Raw genomic sequence first — 14276 nt, 5'->3', positions numbered from 1 at the left:
TCTCCCCAAGATAGATAGAAATACCTCTGACTGTTACTTGTGTGGCTGAGTTGTGTCATTAATGATTATCCATTCCATTCATGACATCTAACTCCCTACCATTGATTGCCCGTCTCTTTCCTCCCAGAAAAGTGGTTGATGCCAATCAAAGGGAGCGCTGGGTCACTAACAACACCTACTGGGAGCTTCGCAAATCCCCCGGCTTCATCAACATGGAAAACCCTAATCTATGGTAGCATATGGATCGCTATGCACACCATATCATCATCGCTGACAAAGGCTTTTATCTATGCACAATGAGGTTTTCAAATGAATATCTCATTGACAAAATGACAGTGTGGAAGGATACAAGAGCTGAGATGAGTTGATGACTTACCATCGCCCTATTCAGCCGGCCAGTCACCCATTCAAGCATCCTCTTGGATCCCCCTCATTGAGCTTGGTGCGGAGGCTGGGTTGTCAGGGCAACAATCTTACCATGTAGATCTATCCTAAGTCGTTTTGTGTTTGTCCTTGCCTTAATGTCATCTATCCACACCACACATTTTAAAGCTTTTAGTGAAACCCACTTGAGATCTGATAGCGGTTTGATTTAGACTAGTGTTTGTTCTGAAAGCGGTTTGATTTAGACTAGTGTTTGTTCTGAAAGCGGTTTGATTTAGATTACTGTTTGTTCTGAAAGCGGTTTGATTTAGACTACTGTTTGTTCTGAAAGCGGTTTGATTTAGACTAGTGTTTGGATTAGGCCTTTGACCAACTACTAATGTATGTGTCATGCATGTTTAGAGTCCAGCTTTCATTGGCATATCCTATATAGACTAACATTATTTGTTTTAAAAACAAAAAGAAAATAAAGAAGTCTGAAGTTTTTGTAAAATATCTTCAACATCATAGAATTGAGTGAAAATGTAACTAATATACAATATTGGAAGATTGCTCTTATTTCTTTTTTTTTAATTAGCCATTTGCATTAGTTCAGTCTGAATCATAGCTGTATTCTCTATTGGGTCACACATTCTTTGTGAATGTTAAAGAGATTCTCCGGTAGTTTTGTATAGTTTTTAGCCAGTAGTTCTGAAAGTAGCACTCACGAGCCCAAAAAAAGAGGAAAATTGTGTACTACATCACGTATGTGCAGATTTGTGCACCACATCATTGCTCTGTCTCTCTCTCTCTCTGCTGTGTGTGCATGATGTGCCTCTTGTTAGCTGTCACTCAAATGGTTGAAGCTCATTGGTTGAACTCAAATTTCTAGGGGGCTGGACCACGTGGTGGAAAATGGTGCAGCTCAGCTTTCAGAAAAACAGTCACTTTCAAACTAGGGATTTTGTGTCTAATTGATGTAAAACCATAATTCTGCTCATAGATTAAGCATGTATGAACTATACATTAGCCCCGTTTATACCTGCCACTTACGTGCGTCCTTCGTCCTGATCTTGCCAGTATACAATTGTAAGATCTGATCAAACTCAGTTCACAATGTGTCTTTTATATTGATCTACACCTGTCTAAAAATGTGGCACAATCAGAATGAGGACAAGAACAGGACAAAGGGCGCATGTTATTGACAGGTATAAACGTGGCTATTGACACATCTAGCCCAAAGCGAGAGGTTTAAAAAAAATGTAAAAAAATATATTTTAAAAAAACGTATTAGTCGCCAAAGTTCCGGAACATGTCTTTAATTTGTTTTAATCACTGGTATTGGTGAAGGTCATTGCTGTAAGCCGAGACGTTTTCTCAGCCACTCCCAAAGACAAAACCCCTTGAGTGGAGACGTTTATAGTTCCAGTTTGGCTAGTTGAGGGAGACTGGCCCAACAGCTGATACATAAGCACTGGAAAGTGACTTCCTTTTTCGAAGCACACCCCCCTCGTCACTCATCACAACGGTTTAAGCTACAGACAATACTTCCTTGTAACTAACTTTTACATGTATAGACAATTCTGCTTTCTGTTATTCAGCTCACACGAAAACTATTTTTGATAGTTTAAGAAAGGAAAAAAAAGGTATGAATATAATTTGAATGTTCTTTAATTTCCTGTAATACAATTGATCTGTGTTGTTGTCTGAGTGTTATAGTGAGAATCCTAGCCTGCAGTAGAACTATAAAGACATGCCAGCATCCAAGACATCTGATATGGTGATATGAAGACATACCTACTGGCCGTGTGCCCATCCCTTCTAAAGAATCTATTTAAACCCCGAGTCACTTGTCTGGATACATGGTTACACCGACTCATCTTTGATACAGGTCTATGTATAATGTGGTAGCTGGTTGGCTAGTTAGTGTATTTCCCTTTCACATTATTTTTCCAACTAAGCCCCTCAGTGAAATGACAAGCGTAGTGAAAGTGGAGTAGTAGTCCTGCTGTCCTGTAGCAGTATAGAGGTCAATGCGTCCTCTACTGGGAACCACGTGACCTCTACTGGGAAGCACATGACCTCTACTGGGGACCACATGACCTCTACTGGGATCCACATGATCATTGGAGTGTCACAACTACACCAGACTGACTGACTAGATACCCCCACTTATACAACTACACCAGACTGACTGACTAGATACCCCCACTTATACAACTACACCAGACTGACTGACTAGATACCCCCACTTATACAACTACACCAGACTGACTGACTAGATACCCCCACTTATACAACTACACCAGACTGACTGACTAGATACCGCCACTTATACAACTACACCAGACTGACTGACTAGATACTGCCACTTATACAACTACACAACACTGACTACCTCCACTTATTCAACTACACCAGACTGACTAACTGGATACCCCCACTTATACAACTACAGTACACCAGACTGACTGACTAGATATCCCCACATACAAGTGTATTGTAAAACACAAGGGATGCCTATTTGTCAGTTCTTTGGCAATACATAACAGATTCCCATATACATATTAATTTGTGTTATGTAAAGAGGCCAAGGGCCAAAATTATTTTACAACGTTCAGAATTATTTTGCTTTTGCAAATCCTTTAACGTGGCAGAATGTTGATGTTAAAGCCAAAGACTAGTGTTTTTTAATTATAGAAAAAATATCAACTCATTCTAGTTATGGCGTTTTCATTATGTAGTTAACCACACAGAGAAAAAGCTATTATATTTGATTATCCTTTAAACAAGTGTCCAGTTCCTAGAATTTACTGCTATGATGTTGTCCTTAACCATTCACCAATACAATTTTAAAAGGTTTAGATTATGACTGCCGAACGGCTTTAGTGTATATTTGACGTCCCCCCTTCCCTCTTGTCATTGTGTGTCGCAGTCCATACACAATGGTTCAGTGTGTTAGATTACCACAGAATCTGTAACGATACATTGCGCATTTGGATTATATTGATTTGTTCTTTGTTTTTGTTCTAGTGAAGCCGGAAATTGAAACGAGGAAAGTGATCCTACGTTAGAAACATATAGACTGGAAACGTTCAACTATAAAGTCTTAACTATTATTTTCGTGTGTAATGTCCAGTACTGAAGATTAAGACAGAAAAACGATTAAGATATGACTACAAACGTCATATCGTAGCCATGTATTCAGAAATCGAATTTGTTTGTCCGCTGTCAATTCCATTTGATGTGCCTTAATACATTTGATTAACGCCTCGCACGCAATGTTGATAAGAAACCACATACAAGTCAGATAAGGAAACCATTTCAAATCCAATCAACCACTTTCCCCACTTGAGTATTGTTCCCCAAGTTGCATTATGTACTGAATAATGTTGGGGAATAGAAGTGCTCGGAATGTGTCTGAAATCTTGGTACGATGTAGGCAGGGGGACAATGACATTTCCCATAAATCTAGATATTCTAGATATTCTCATTTTCTGTGCAGTCAACTCCACTCATTTGTGATCACTGTTATTGTCAGTATCATACTGTCAGCCCAGTACTCTACTGCACTGTAAACACATGTAAACAGCAGAATATTCCTGTCTCCTCTTTTGGATTGGACTGATTGTAAAGACTTTTACTATCAACATCAACATCATACTTAGTTCATCAGGATATTTGAGGAGGATCATGTAGTCTGTGATGTTCTAGATTAATGCATTGTTGAGAGAGAGAGAGAGAGAGAGAGGCCTTGTAGAAAATAACTAAGACTTGTTTCCATCCGAGTAGAACGATGAAACTTCCTGAGTAGTTAATGGGTTACAATGTTAATGTATCTGCATGTTTAAATGACATAGCCTGCCAATGAATGTTGCAAATGCCTTATGAAAGATTTTTATTTCCTCTATTGGACTTTTTCTTTTGAGTTTCGAACCGACATGTAAACATTACACACTGTGTCAAGCGGAGTTCTTTAAGTCCATTTTCTAATGGGTACCTTCTAAAGTGCAATTGTCTTAAGTACATATCTTTCCATGACCACTGTACACTGCTGCTATCATAGTGCTTGTTCTAATACAAAATAAATACAACCGAGGAGTCTGCCACACACTGTGCTGCCTTGAGTGTTGATCCTCCAAACTCAGCCAAGCATTAGAGGTTAGTGTAGTAGTTTCAGCCAAGCATTACTGAGGTTAGTGTAGTAGTTTCAGCCAAGCATTACTGAGGTTAGTGTAGTAGTTTCAGCCAAGCATTACTGAGGTTAGTGTAGTAGTTTCAGCCAAGCATTACTGAGGTTAGTGTAGTAGTTTCAGCCAAGCATTACTGAGGTTAGTGTAGTAGTTTCAGCCAAGCATTACTGAGGTTAGTGTAGTAGTTTCAGCCAAGCATTACTGAGGTTAGTGTAGTAGTTTCAGCCAAGCATTACTGAGGTTAGTGTAGTTACTAGAATAGTTATTGTAATATCATCATACTCTTGAGTCTCCTGCACAGTAGATCACAGTAATGGACTGGGTTGCCAGTGACTCAAAAACAAGTGAAGGAATTATTGCACCGGATTGCAAGAATATTTTGTGGGCTATTTGGGTTTTTTCATCAGTGCTGCTGCTGACATCTTGACCCACACCAAGAGACTGTAGAGAGGACTGAATTATTAGGTCACAGAAACCAAAATACAGAGTTCACTGTGTTCACTCTCCTACAAATCAGGCTAGTCTATATAGTCAGTCTACAGTAGTGGTTCAAATCTGAGGTTATTTTGTATTTTTCCTTTATTTAACCAGGCAAGTCAGTTAAGAACACATTCTTATTTTCAGTGACGGCCTAGGAACAGTGGGTTAACTGCCTTGTTCAGGGGCAGAACGACAGATTAGTACCTTGTCAGCTCGGGGGGTTTGAACTTGCAACCTTCCGGTTCCTAGTCCAACTCTAACCACTAGGCTACCCTTTTTTTTTCATGATTGTTTAAAAAAGGGGACGAATTTAGAATGAGATCCCCATGTCAAGTAGATTTATTTACCATGTCTGTCCCACTTCACATGTAATAGTTGTGTATTAATGTGGTCAGGTACACAGCACACGTTGGGGATGAGTCTACCAAAAAACATTACATACAATACACACCTTGTTAAAGGAAACCAAAATGTGATTAAACCACCAAATCTAGGCTTTGTGACAAACTCAGGACAAGGTGGAATCCGGTAGTAAATATCATCCCGTCATTAGCATAACATTTCAACCAGCACAAACACAAACTCAAAGCCTTCCAAAACACACACACACACACACAGCAAAATGACTTCATACACACCTGACATAACTAGGCTACATTACAGGTAGACTGAAAAAGATGACATCAACAATCTTCGACATCAACATCAAAACTACAAAGATTCCAATTATTGTCTCTTTGTAGAGCGAAGACAACAAAATGGCGGCCTTGAAGTCTAAGACAGGAGTTGTCCCGATGTTTCAGAGTATGCAATCTTGCTACCATTAAATTAAATATACATTTTACAAAAAGAAATACATATTTTCATAGTCTAGACATGTAGATTTATATAATCTCATATGATGTAAGCACAATTCAACCTAAACAAGCCAAATGTTACATTTTCTAATTCATTTGTATTTTTATTTAACTAGGCAAGTCAGTTAAGAACACATTCTTATTTACAATGATGGCCTACCTCGGCCAAACTCTAACCCGGGCGACGCTGGGCCAATAGCGCGCCACTCTATGGGACTCCCAATCACGGCGCGTTGTGATACAGCCTGGAATCGAACCAGGGTCTGTAGTGACGCCCCTAGCACTGAGAAAGCAGTGCCTTCGACCGCTGCGCCACTCCGGAGCCCAATTGAGCAGTTGTTTTTGTTTTGACACTAAACTAAAACCTGCTGTTGGTCTTGTTCTCTGTTAAGACATGTGGTAGTTACACAAAACAAGAGTCCTGTTTGACGGAATCAAATACAATGAAAAATAAACTAATATAATGGTGTTAACCAAAGCTCAAACTTTAAAATCAAACTAAAAGTTACGATAGACTATGGCATTAATATACACTATGGAAAAGTGTTTCACAGTAATGTAATTGAATATTGACATGGCAAAGAGGAATAATAACCAATTAAATCAAACAAAATACCAATGTGTAATGAATATTTAGTTTGTTCCTACTTAAATGTATCTGCTTCGTTTAGAAAATATCCCTATGTGAAAAATGAGGGTCAGACTTACGTTAGTGTTTCATCAAATTCATTCATAAATTTCCTTTTTTTATCATAGGCTTATGAGTAAACGAGGCAAAACGAGTTCTCTCATTAATTTTGTTCAGTGCAAATAGTTTTACATTTACCATTCAATACACTATTGCATGTATAGAAAAACAACGACAATGGGATAGGGTGGAGACTGTTGTCAACATGTCAACAATGGGATAGGGTAGAGACTGTCGTCAACAATGGGATAGGGTGGAGACTGTTGTCAACATGTCAACAATGGGATAGGGTGGAGACTGTCGTCAACAATGGGATAGGGTGGAGACTGTCGTCAACAATGGGATAGGGTGGAGACTGTCGTCAACAATGGGATAGGGTGGAGACTGTCGTCAACAATGGGATAGGGTGGAGACTGTCGTCAACAATGGGATAGGGTGGAGACTGTCGTCAACAATGGGATAGGGTGGAGACTGTCGTCAACAATGGGATAGGGTGGAGACTGTCGTCAACATGTCAACAATGGGATAGGGTGGAGACTGTCGTCAACCTGTCAACAATGGGATATGGTGGAGACTGTCGTCAACATGTCAACAATGGGATAGGGTGGAGAGTGTCGTCAACATGTCAACAATGGGATAGGGTGGAGAGTGTCGTCAACATGTCAACAATGGGATAGGGTGGAGAGTGTCGTCAACATGTCAACAATGGGATAGGGTGGAGAGTGTTCTCAACATGTCAACAATGGGATAGGGTGGAGACTGTCGTCAACATGTCAACAATGGGATAGGGTGGAGACTGTCGTCAACATGTCAACAATGGGATAGGGTGGAGACTGTCGTCAACATGTCAACAATGGGATAGGGTGGAGACTGTCGTCAACAATGGGATAGGGTGGAGACTGTCGTCAACAATGGGATAGGGTGGAGACTGTTCGCCAACATTATGGAAGCAAGGCCTTTCAGGACTTGTGTCCATTCTATCCCCTTGTCCTTCCACAGTACATAAACTCCACAGCATTAGCTGTCACTGTGTACCGCTGATATGTTTCTTAAACTAATTTAAAAATGGCTGACAGACACCACAGGTGATGAACTGTGTTTCCTGTCACTGTAAAAAAAAACATAAACTAGGTAGATTTGTCAGAATGGCATGATTTCTATTGATACTGCCATCAATATTCACCAATTCCACACCAAGTGAACACTGGGGTAAGGCGTGAAAACAGTGGTAGATGGAGGATAGCGACACCTTTCAGTTGAGATTAAATATGTTTTTCCTTAAAAAAAAAAAACATCTGTGCCGTTTACTACGATCGCTCATTTGATGGAAGCCATGATCTTGACGTACTGGAGAGCGTTGTGTGCGGCGTCGTTATGTGCGTTGCCGCAGGAGATGCCTGTGCCGTGACATACGGTGACAGGTGAGGTGGACAGCTCTGCCAAGCACTGGTACTGCCCGTTCACTGTCAGCTCATCTGCCAAGCAAAAGACAGACACACTGTACAATAGCACCTGGAATTAGGCCCCTGTTTAGCCATTCTTGAAAACAAGACAAAAGTTCACATCTGATTGATTTCATTGACTTCAGTAAAATGAAGAGATGAACTCTACTCACCAATGTCAAAGTATGTGACTTCAAAGCCCTGCTCTTGGGACAGCTCCAGCATCATCTGGATGTAGTCTGTGTTGGGAATACTGAGTGGGTTCCTTCTTAGGAGAGACATCTTCTCTGCCGAGGAGTTACGCAAGTTCTCCAATCGGACACCGGGCTTTGGGATCTGGAATGAGTTGGTCAAACAATACACATTACATACATTCTAGATGACAAAATGTCCTACATATATGTTTTATTATTCTTGGTGAAGAGGCCAAAGAGAGGAAATATTCTACATACCCATGTGATTTCAGGACAACCAGACACATTTTGAAGTTTTGCTAACATCTTCTCAGCACCTGCCTTTTTAGCCACCTTCTTGGAATTTCCCGTCGCTATCGGTTACACGTGGATGACATACAGCACTATGAATGACTCAATTGAACACTTCCCAAAGGTAGAATGTGTTTAAATAATCCAACAACTACCCCCCAACAACCCCCCCCCCAAAAAAACAACTATAATATGTTATTTCAATGCAATGATAAAACATTTATCAAGAACAACAGTGGAATCCCCATTACCAGTCTCTGTGAGCGACTCCATTCTGCAGGTAACAGTGAACTCTCTCTTGTGAGGTGGGCCTGCCTCTGTGAAAACGGTGTATTCTGGGAGGCGCCACCCCCACTGCAGGGCCAGCTCCTTTGGGGAGGAATCCATTTTAGCAAAGATGTGAAAACAAGCAATCTATTCATAATCATGTGTGTGGACTATTTTTCATCTGATACCCTGAAGAGACTCATTGACAACACAAATGTGTTACGATTACAGCCATGCAACAGTACACAGCCCTATTGTCTTAACAAAAGGGCAATAATAAAAACACCTGCAGTTTCCCCACTGAGTTGGGTTGGTCGTTAGGCTTTGCTGGGTTGCCATTACTCTCCTTCTTTATGTGAAGGCTGCAGTAGGGGAAATCAGACGTAAAAAAGTGAATGTTACTGGTGGCCATAATGGTTGCAAATGCTACTTGTTTTCATGAATGCTCATGTCAGATATCGTCCATGTTAACTCACGGTGTTCCGGGGTCTATTTCCAGAAGGTTCAGGGCAGACTCAGCGGCTTGGTGTTTGGCGGCTTTTTTACTGGCTCCTTGACCTGGGATACAACAACCGAATGACACTATGCTGTAAAAGTAGTGTAACGTACGTGACTAGCGATCTACGTTGCAAGATGACTCACTCACCTGTGCAGGACATATCTCCTATTGTAACGTTGAAGATGAAGCTGGGTTGGTGCGCCTCCCCTTCGGCCTTTTCCATCACGTACACGGGAAGGTTACCAATTTTTGTTCCATATTCATGTAGAACTTGTATGGGTGTTTTACCAGGGCACGGTGCCTGTGGTTGTTGAATACTCGAGCTGTGTAAAAGGCATGATGAACAGTCATTAGTGTCACTGTATTAGATTGAATGGTATAGCTGTGTTTGTTGTATTATTTAGCAACCAATGACAGTACAAGGTGCGAGAAGCACAGCATGGCTAGCTAGTTGGGCATTGCTATTAACAATTATACCAGGTAGCTAGCTATCTAGGGTTAGCGTACTAGCTAACGTCGAGCATCAAAAGGATGTAGCTAGCTAGTAGTAGCATGACAGACCTCGTGTTGTTAGTGTGCGTGGTCCTTATAAGTGTAGGTTGAAATCCGTCTTGAGACATGGCTAACAATATCTACTTAATAAAACTGTTGGGTATATTGATCAAAATCTCCTCGGCAACTTCCGGGTCACGGAATTTCAGAAATCTTCAAAATAAGAGTCCCCCACGTAATAGCAGAAAAATGTCAATAAGTTGTATTTATTCATGATACATGAACAATAATTGTCCAAACAGTAACAATGATTAACAATGGTTAATATTTCAGTGACATTTTAATTAAATGTGGGTTTTAAAACATGCTCCAAGGTCTTTTTTTTCATTTTTTTTTTCAAGGTCAAATAAATGTCCTCACTGCAAATCACTGTATATTGTAATGAAACAGGCAGGGAGCAGGTCTCGAACCCTCGAACTTCTAGCCCGAGGCCTGGAGCGCTATCGGGAAAAAAATCAATATCGTGCGGCAGAGTCGATTTCCGCCCTTATAAACCCTGGATCGTTACACTATGAAATACATATTAGTTTAAAGAGGTGCTAGTTGTGAATACTCAGTAGGGTCTGTATAATGTATCATCATAATGTGTCATTTCATGAGGCTCTGAATTATACGGAGTGTTGCTGGCCTTTTACTCAACCCATTCCATTGGCCACAATGTCAAATCCAATCCGTGCTTCTACACCTGCACTGCTTGCTGTTTAGGCTGAGTTTCTGAATAGCACTTTGTGACGTCAGCTGATGTAAGAAGGGCTTTATAAATACATTTGATCAATTGATTGAATGCAAATCACTGTATATGGTTTACATATTGACATATTTTCTGAAAGCCATAAGATAATACTTAGAGCTGACCAAGGGAAACCTTCTCACTTCACAAAGGCTATTTCCCAGTTTTAAGCATTGAAATAATTTACATTTTCACAATCCATGGTTCAAGAACAACTTCATTACGATGGTGTAAAAGGACATTGTTAAACATTTTGTTCAGGAAATTCTACCCGGAAGTTGCTTAGCAAATGATCTGCTCTACATTCACAGTGTAAACCTTTCCAAGATGTGTTATGCCCAGGCAGTGTATGGCCAGACTTCAATACAACTGATAGTAGAAATGAGGGCCATTTCTGCAGAAAGCATCGGCCAACACCTTGTTGGTTCCGATCAACAGAGCAGAACATGTAACATATCTGAGAATTCCAAAAAGCTCTCAACATTCAGGCTTTTATGTAACCAATGTCCCACAGACGTTGCTTGTAAAAATGGACATGGCTACAGATCAAATTACCTAGAAGCTTTACTCTACCTTGCATTTTTATAAAATGTAGCTTATATTTATTTAGCTTATTTCCTGCAATTCTACAGGTTTTGTCATGGGGTGCCGAGAAAACTTTCCCATTTTAAAGCCAATTTTCTTGAAATTCTATACATTTTTGCCATGTCTGTTTATTCATGTGATATTTAGGTGACTCAAACATTACAACAAAATCTATGGGATAAAAAAAAATCTTAACTAAAAAAATGTTAGCTGACATGGGCTAGTTGATCTGGAACTTTCTGACAAGTTATAAATAGCTCCATAAGATAGTGTTTTCCAAACTTGGTCCTGGGGACCCCAAATGGTGCATGCTTAGTTTTATTGGCCTAGCACTACACAGCTGATTCAAATAATCCAAACTTGATGAGTTCATTACTATTTAGTTATTTATTTTTTAATTTTTAAATGTAGTAGGTAGATCAGCTTTAATTTGCAGAGAGATTGTGGCTTCCATCAATTAGTTCATTATTTTGGAAAAAGGACCATATGCATTTCAGGTAAAAGAACAACCCCATGTTGATCTCCCAAGACAAATAATCTAGCAGCAGCAAGGTGGCTAAATGTCCTGGAATGGTTTGACTTTCGACCTTTCCCCAAACTAATACAATTGGTTGAGGGACTGATTTAGACCTGGGACACCAGGTGTGTACAATTGATTATCAGGTTGAACAGAAGACCGATTTAGGAAAACCCTGGGATAAGATACACAAGGCTGTAAGCCACTAGAGGGTGTTACTAAGATAAGATACACGAGGCTGTAAGCCACTTGAGGGTGTTACTAAGATAAGATACACGAGGCTGTAAGCCACTAGATAAGATACACGACTGTAAGCCACTAGATAAGATACACAAGGTTGTAAGCCACTAGATAAGATACACGAGGTTGTAAGCCACTAGAGGGTGTTACTAAGATAAGATACTTAGGTAAGCTACTAGGCCAGGGGAAGGCAACCCTGTTCCTGGAGTGCTGCAGAGGTACTGAAGGATTTTGTTCCAACTACGTGAAACACATGACCAGCTGAGCTAATTGATCAGTTCAGTGATTAAACTCAATACACCTGGTCTTTCAGGTCTGTTAAATCAAAAACATTAAGTGCCTGCGGCACTTCAGGACCCGGAGTTGCCTACACCATGAACTAGGCCGTATAATCATCCAGGAATACATCTAGAGCAAACTGGAATTCAATTAAAACCGTGATAGGATCTGTAAGAACCAAGAAACACTTTTAAGCTTTGCACCAGTCATGTACTTAACATACAATGACATATTAAAAACATAGTGATTTCTTAATGTGATCCACTTTATAATATTCTTTATATTGTATAAAGTAATTATGTAAAGTAATAAAGTAATTATCTTTAGTTTAGATTTTTCCCTGATCTAGTTATAATTTTGTAACATCATTTTAACATTTTGCACTATGAATATACAAATAGCGTTTTACCGCAGAGTTTTATTTTGAAGGCAAAATCGGAAAACCGCAAGTCTTAATATTGCTGCCGGGATGTTAATGCGCGTCACGCTAATGGTATATTGTACAAGTGTATTTGTCTGTTGCGAATTTAGCTGGGTGAATTGCCGATTTCATCAGTCGACAACTTGATCAACAACAACCGGTTCACCCGGACAAATAGGTATTTTTCTTCCGCAGTTGTAGGTCAGATAATAGGTTAATACTGTCATCTACTGGTTAATGAGGAGCACGAGATTACATTTCCTAGAAAGAGATTCCAGCTTTATTCCTACAGTATCATTGTTTTAATCAGTGGTGTAAAGAATTGAAGTAAAACATACGTTAAAGTACTACTTAAGTCGTTTTTTGGGGGGGGGGGGGGGGGTATCTTTTCCTTCCTATTTATATTTTTGACTACTTCTAATTTTACTTCACTACATTCCCAATGATAAAATATACTTTATACTCCATACATTTTCCCTGACATGCAAAAGTACTCCTTACATTTTGGGTGTCATTGTAGGCAACTGAGTTTCCCAAACTATGGAGACGTGAGAGTTTTTAAATTTCCCTTGCCCAAGTCAGTATGTCACTCAAAGCACAAAACTCTTTCAAATACCATTGATATAGTTAAAAGGGGTAGTAACATTCCGTGCATAAAACCTGTTCTTGACCTATACATTTTGTGTATTTATTTAACCAGGCAAGTCAGTTAAGAACAAATTCTTATTAACAATGACGTCAATACCCCGGAAGACGCTGGACCAATTGTGGGACTCCCAATCACGGCCGGTTATGATACAGCCTGGAATCAAACCAAGGTCTGTAGTGACAACTCTATGACTGAGATGCAGTGCCTTAGACCACTGAGCCACTCGGGAGCCAATAGGCCTATACATGATTGGCCTATACATGCCTTTGTGTTCTCTAGGCAGGGGGTTTTGCAGGACATGCCAGAGCAGGTGGGGAAGCTGACTGTCCTCCTGGTGGATGAATGGCGGCCCCACCAGCACAGCTGCTGTGCGGTGTGATATCTAGATAGTTTCTCCAACATGGTCAGGTGAAGGGAACCTCTGTCTCTTTGTTAGGTCATCATGTCTCTGTTTCACAGCTGTTGGACGAGGCAGAGCTGAGTCCGGCAACAGCTACAACCAACTGGAGATGGAGTGAATACTTTATGCCCCACTGCTAGCAGAGGTGTACTTTGGAAGGAAGGGAAGTAGTGTGTTTAAAAAAAAAAATTTTACAGCACATCTAGGTTACACTACAAATGGTCCAAAAAACAATGTATAGCTTTACCTGGACAACTTTGTTATTACATTGTTGTAGATCACTTTTATGTGGGACTATCAAATTGGAATAAGGTCCTTTGACATCGAGGTGATTCCTAGTGCCCACTTCCCTCTGATAACAGGCTGCTAATGCAGCTGGTGGCTTCCTAACTAATACGTCAAACTGACCACTCTCACCGTTCAAACCCTCGCATCCCTGCTGGAGAAGGATAATGGCTTCCTCCAGAGCTCGTACAAGGTGAATTAGCCTCCTGTTGGGCACGTAGCACCAGTCAGAACTTGGTGTTTCACGTTTTGTGTTGTGAAAATGTACTGCAAATTAAGTTTGAATTATTGTGGTAATAAAAACATGTTTGTTTTTTCCCCCCCCTACTGCTCTAGGACAGTAG

General features: G+C 40.2%; 2 protein-coding genes across 2 annotated transcripts in view; one reads left to right on the top strand and one right to left on the bottom strand.

Annotated features, from left to right (window-relative positions):
- Positions 1-848, top strand: part of LOC139380334 (oxysterol-binding protein-related protein 6-like) — a 70128-nt gene extending 69280 nt beyond the window's left edge. Inside the window, exon 23 of the mRNA XM_071122949.1 lies at positions 128-848. Coding sequence (XP_070979050.1) covers positions 128-236 — 109 coding nt within the window. The 3' untranslated portion in view covers positions 237-848. The remainder of the gene's footprint in view (positions 1-127) is intronic.
- A 4514-nt stretch (positions 849-5362) lies between these two features.
- LOC139380962 (interferon-inducible double-stranded RNA-dependent protein kinase activator A homolog) lies at positions 5363-9977 on the bottom strand. The gene is made up of 8 exons (XM_071124163.1): positions 9836-9977; positions 9422-9597; positions 9252-9333; positions 9062-9137; positions 8760-8877; positions 8476-8570; positions 8197-8359; positions 5363-8056 (listed from the first exon to the last, which is right to left on the bottom strand). Exons 1-8 carry the CDS (start codon positions 9892-9894, stop codon positions 7899-7901), a joined length of 927 nt encoding a protein of 308 aa, XP_070980264.1. The 5' UTR covers positions 9895-9977; the 3' UTR covers positions 5363-7898.
- Positions 9978-14276: the final 4299 nt, after the last annotated feature.

The sequence above is a fragment of the Oncorhynchus clarkii genome, chromosome 22 (assembly GCF_045791955.1).
Source record: "Oncorhynchus clarkii lewisi isolate Uvic-CL-2024 chromosome 22, UVic_Ocla_1.0, whole genome shotgun sequence".
Classification (NCBI taxonomy): domain Eukaryota; kingdom Metazoa; phylum Chordata; class Actinopteri; order Salmoniformes; family Salmonidae; genus Oncorhynchus; species Oncorhynchus clarkii.
The sequence above is the reverse complement of the archived record's forward strand: the minus strand, read 5'-3'. Positions and strand labels throughout refer to the sequence as shown.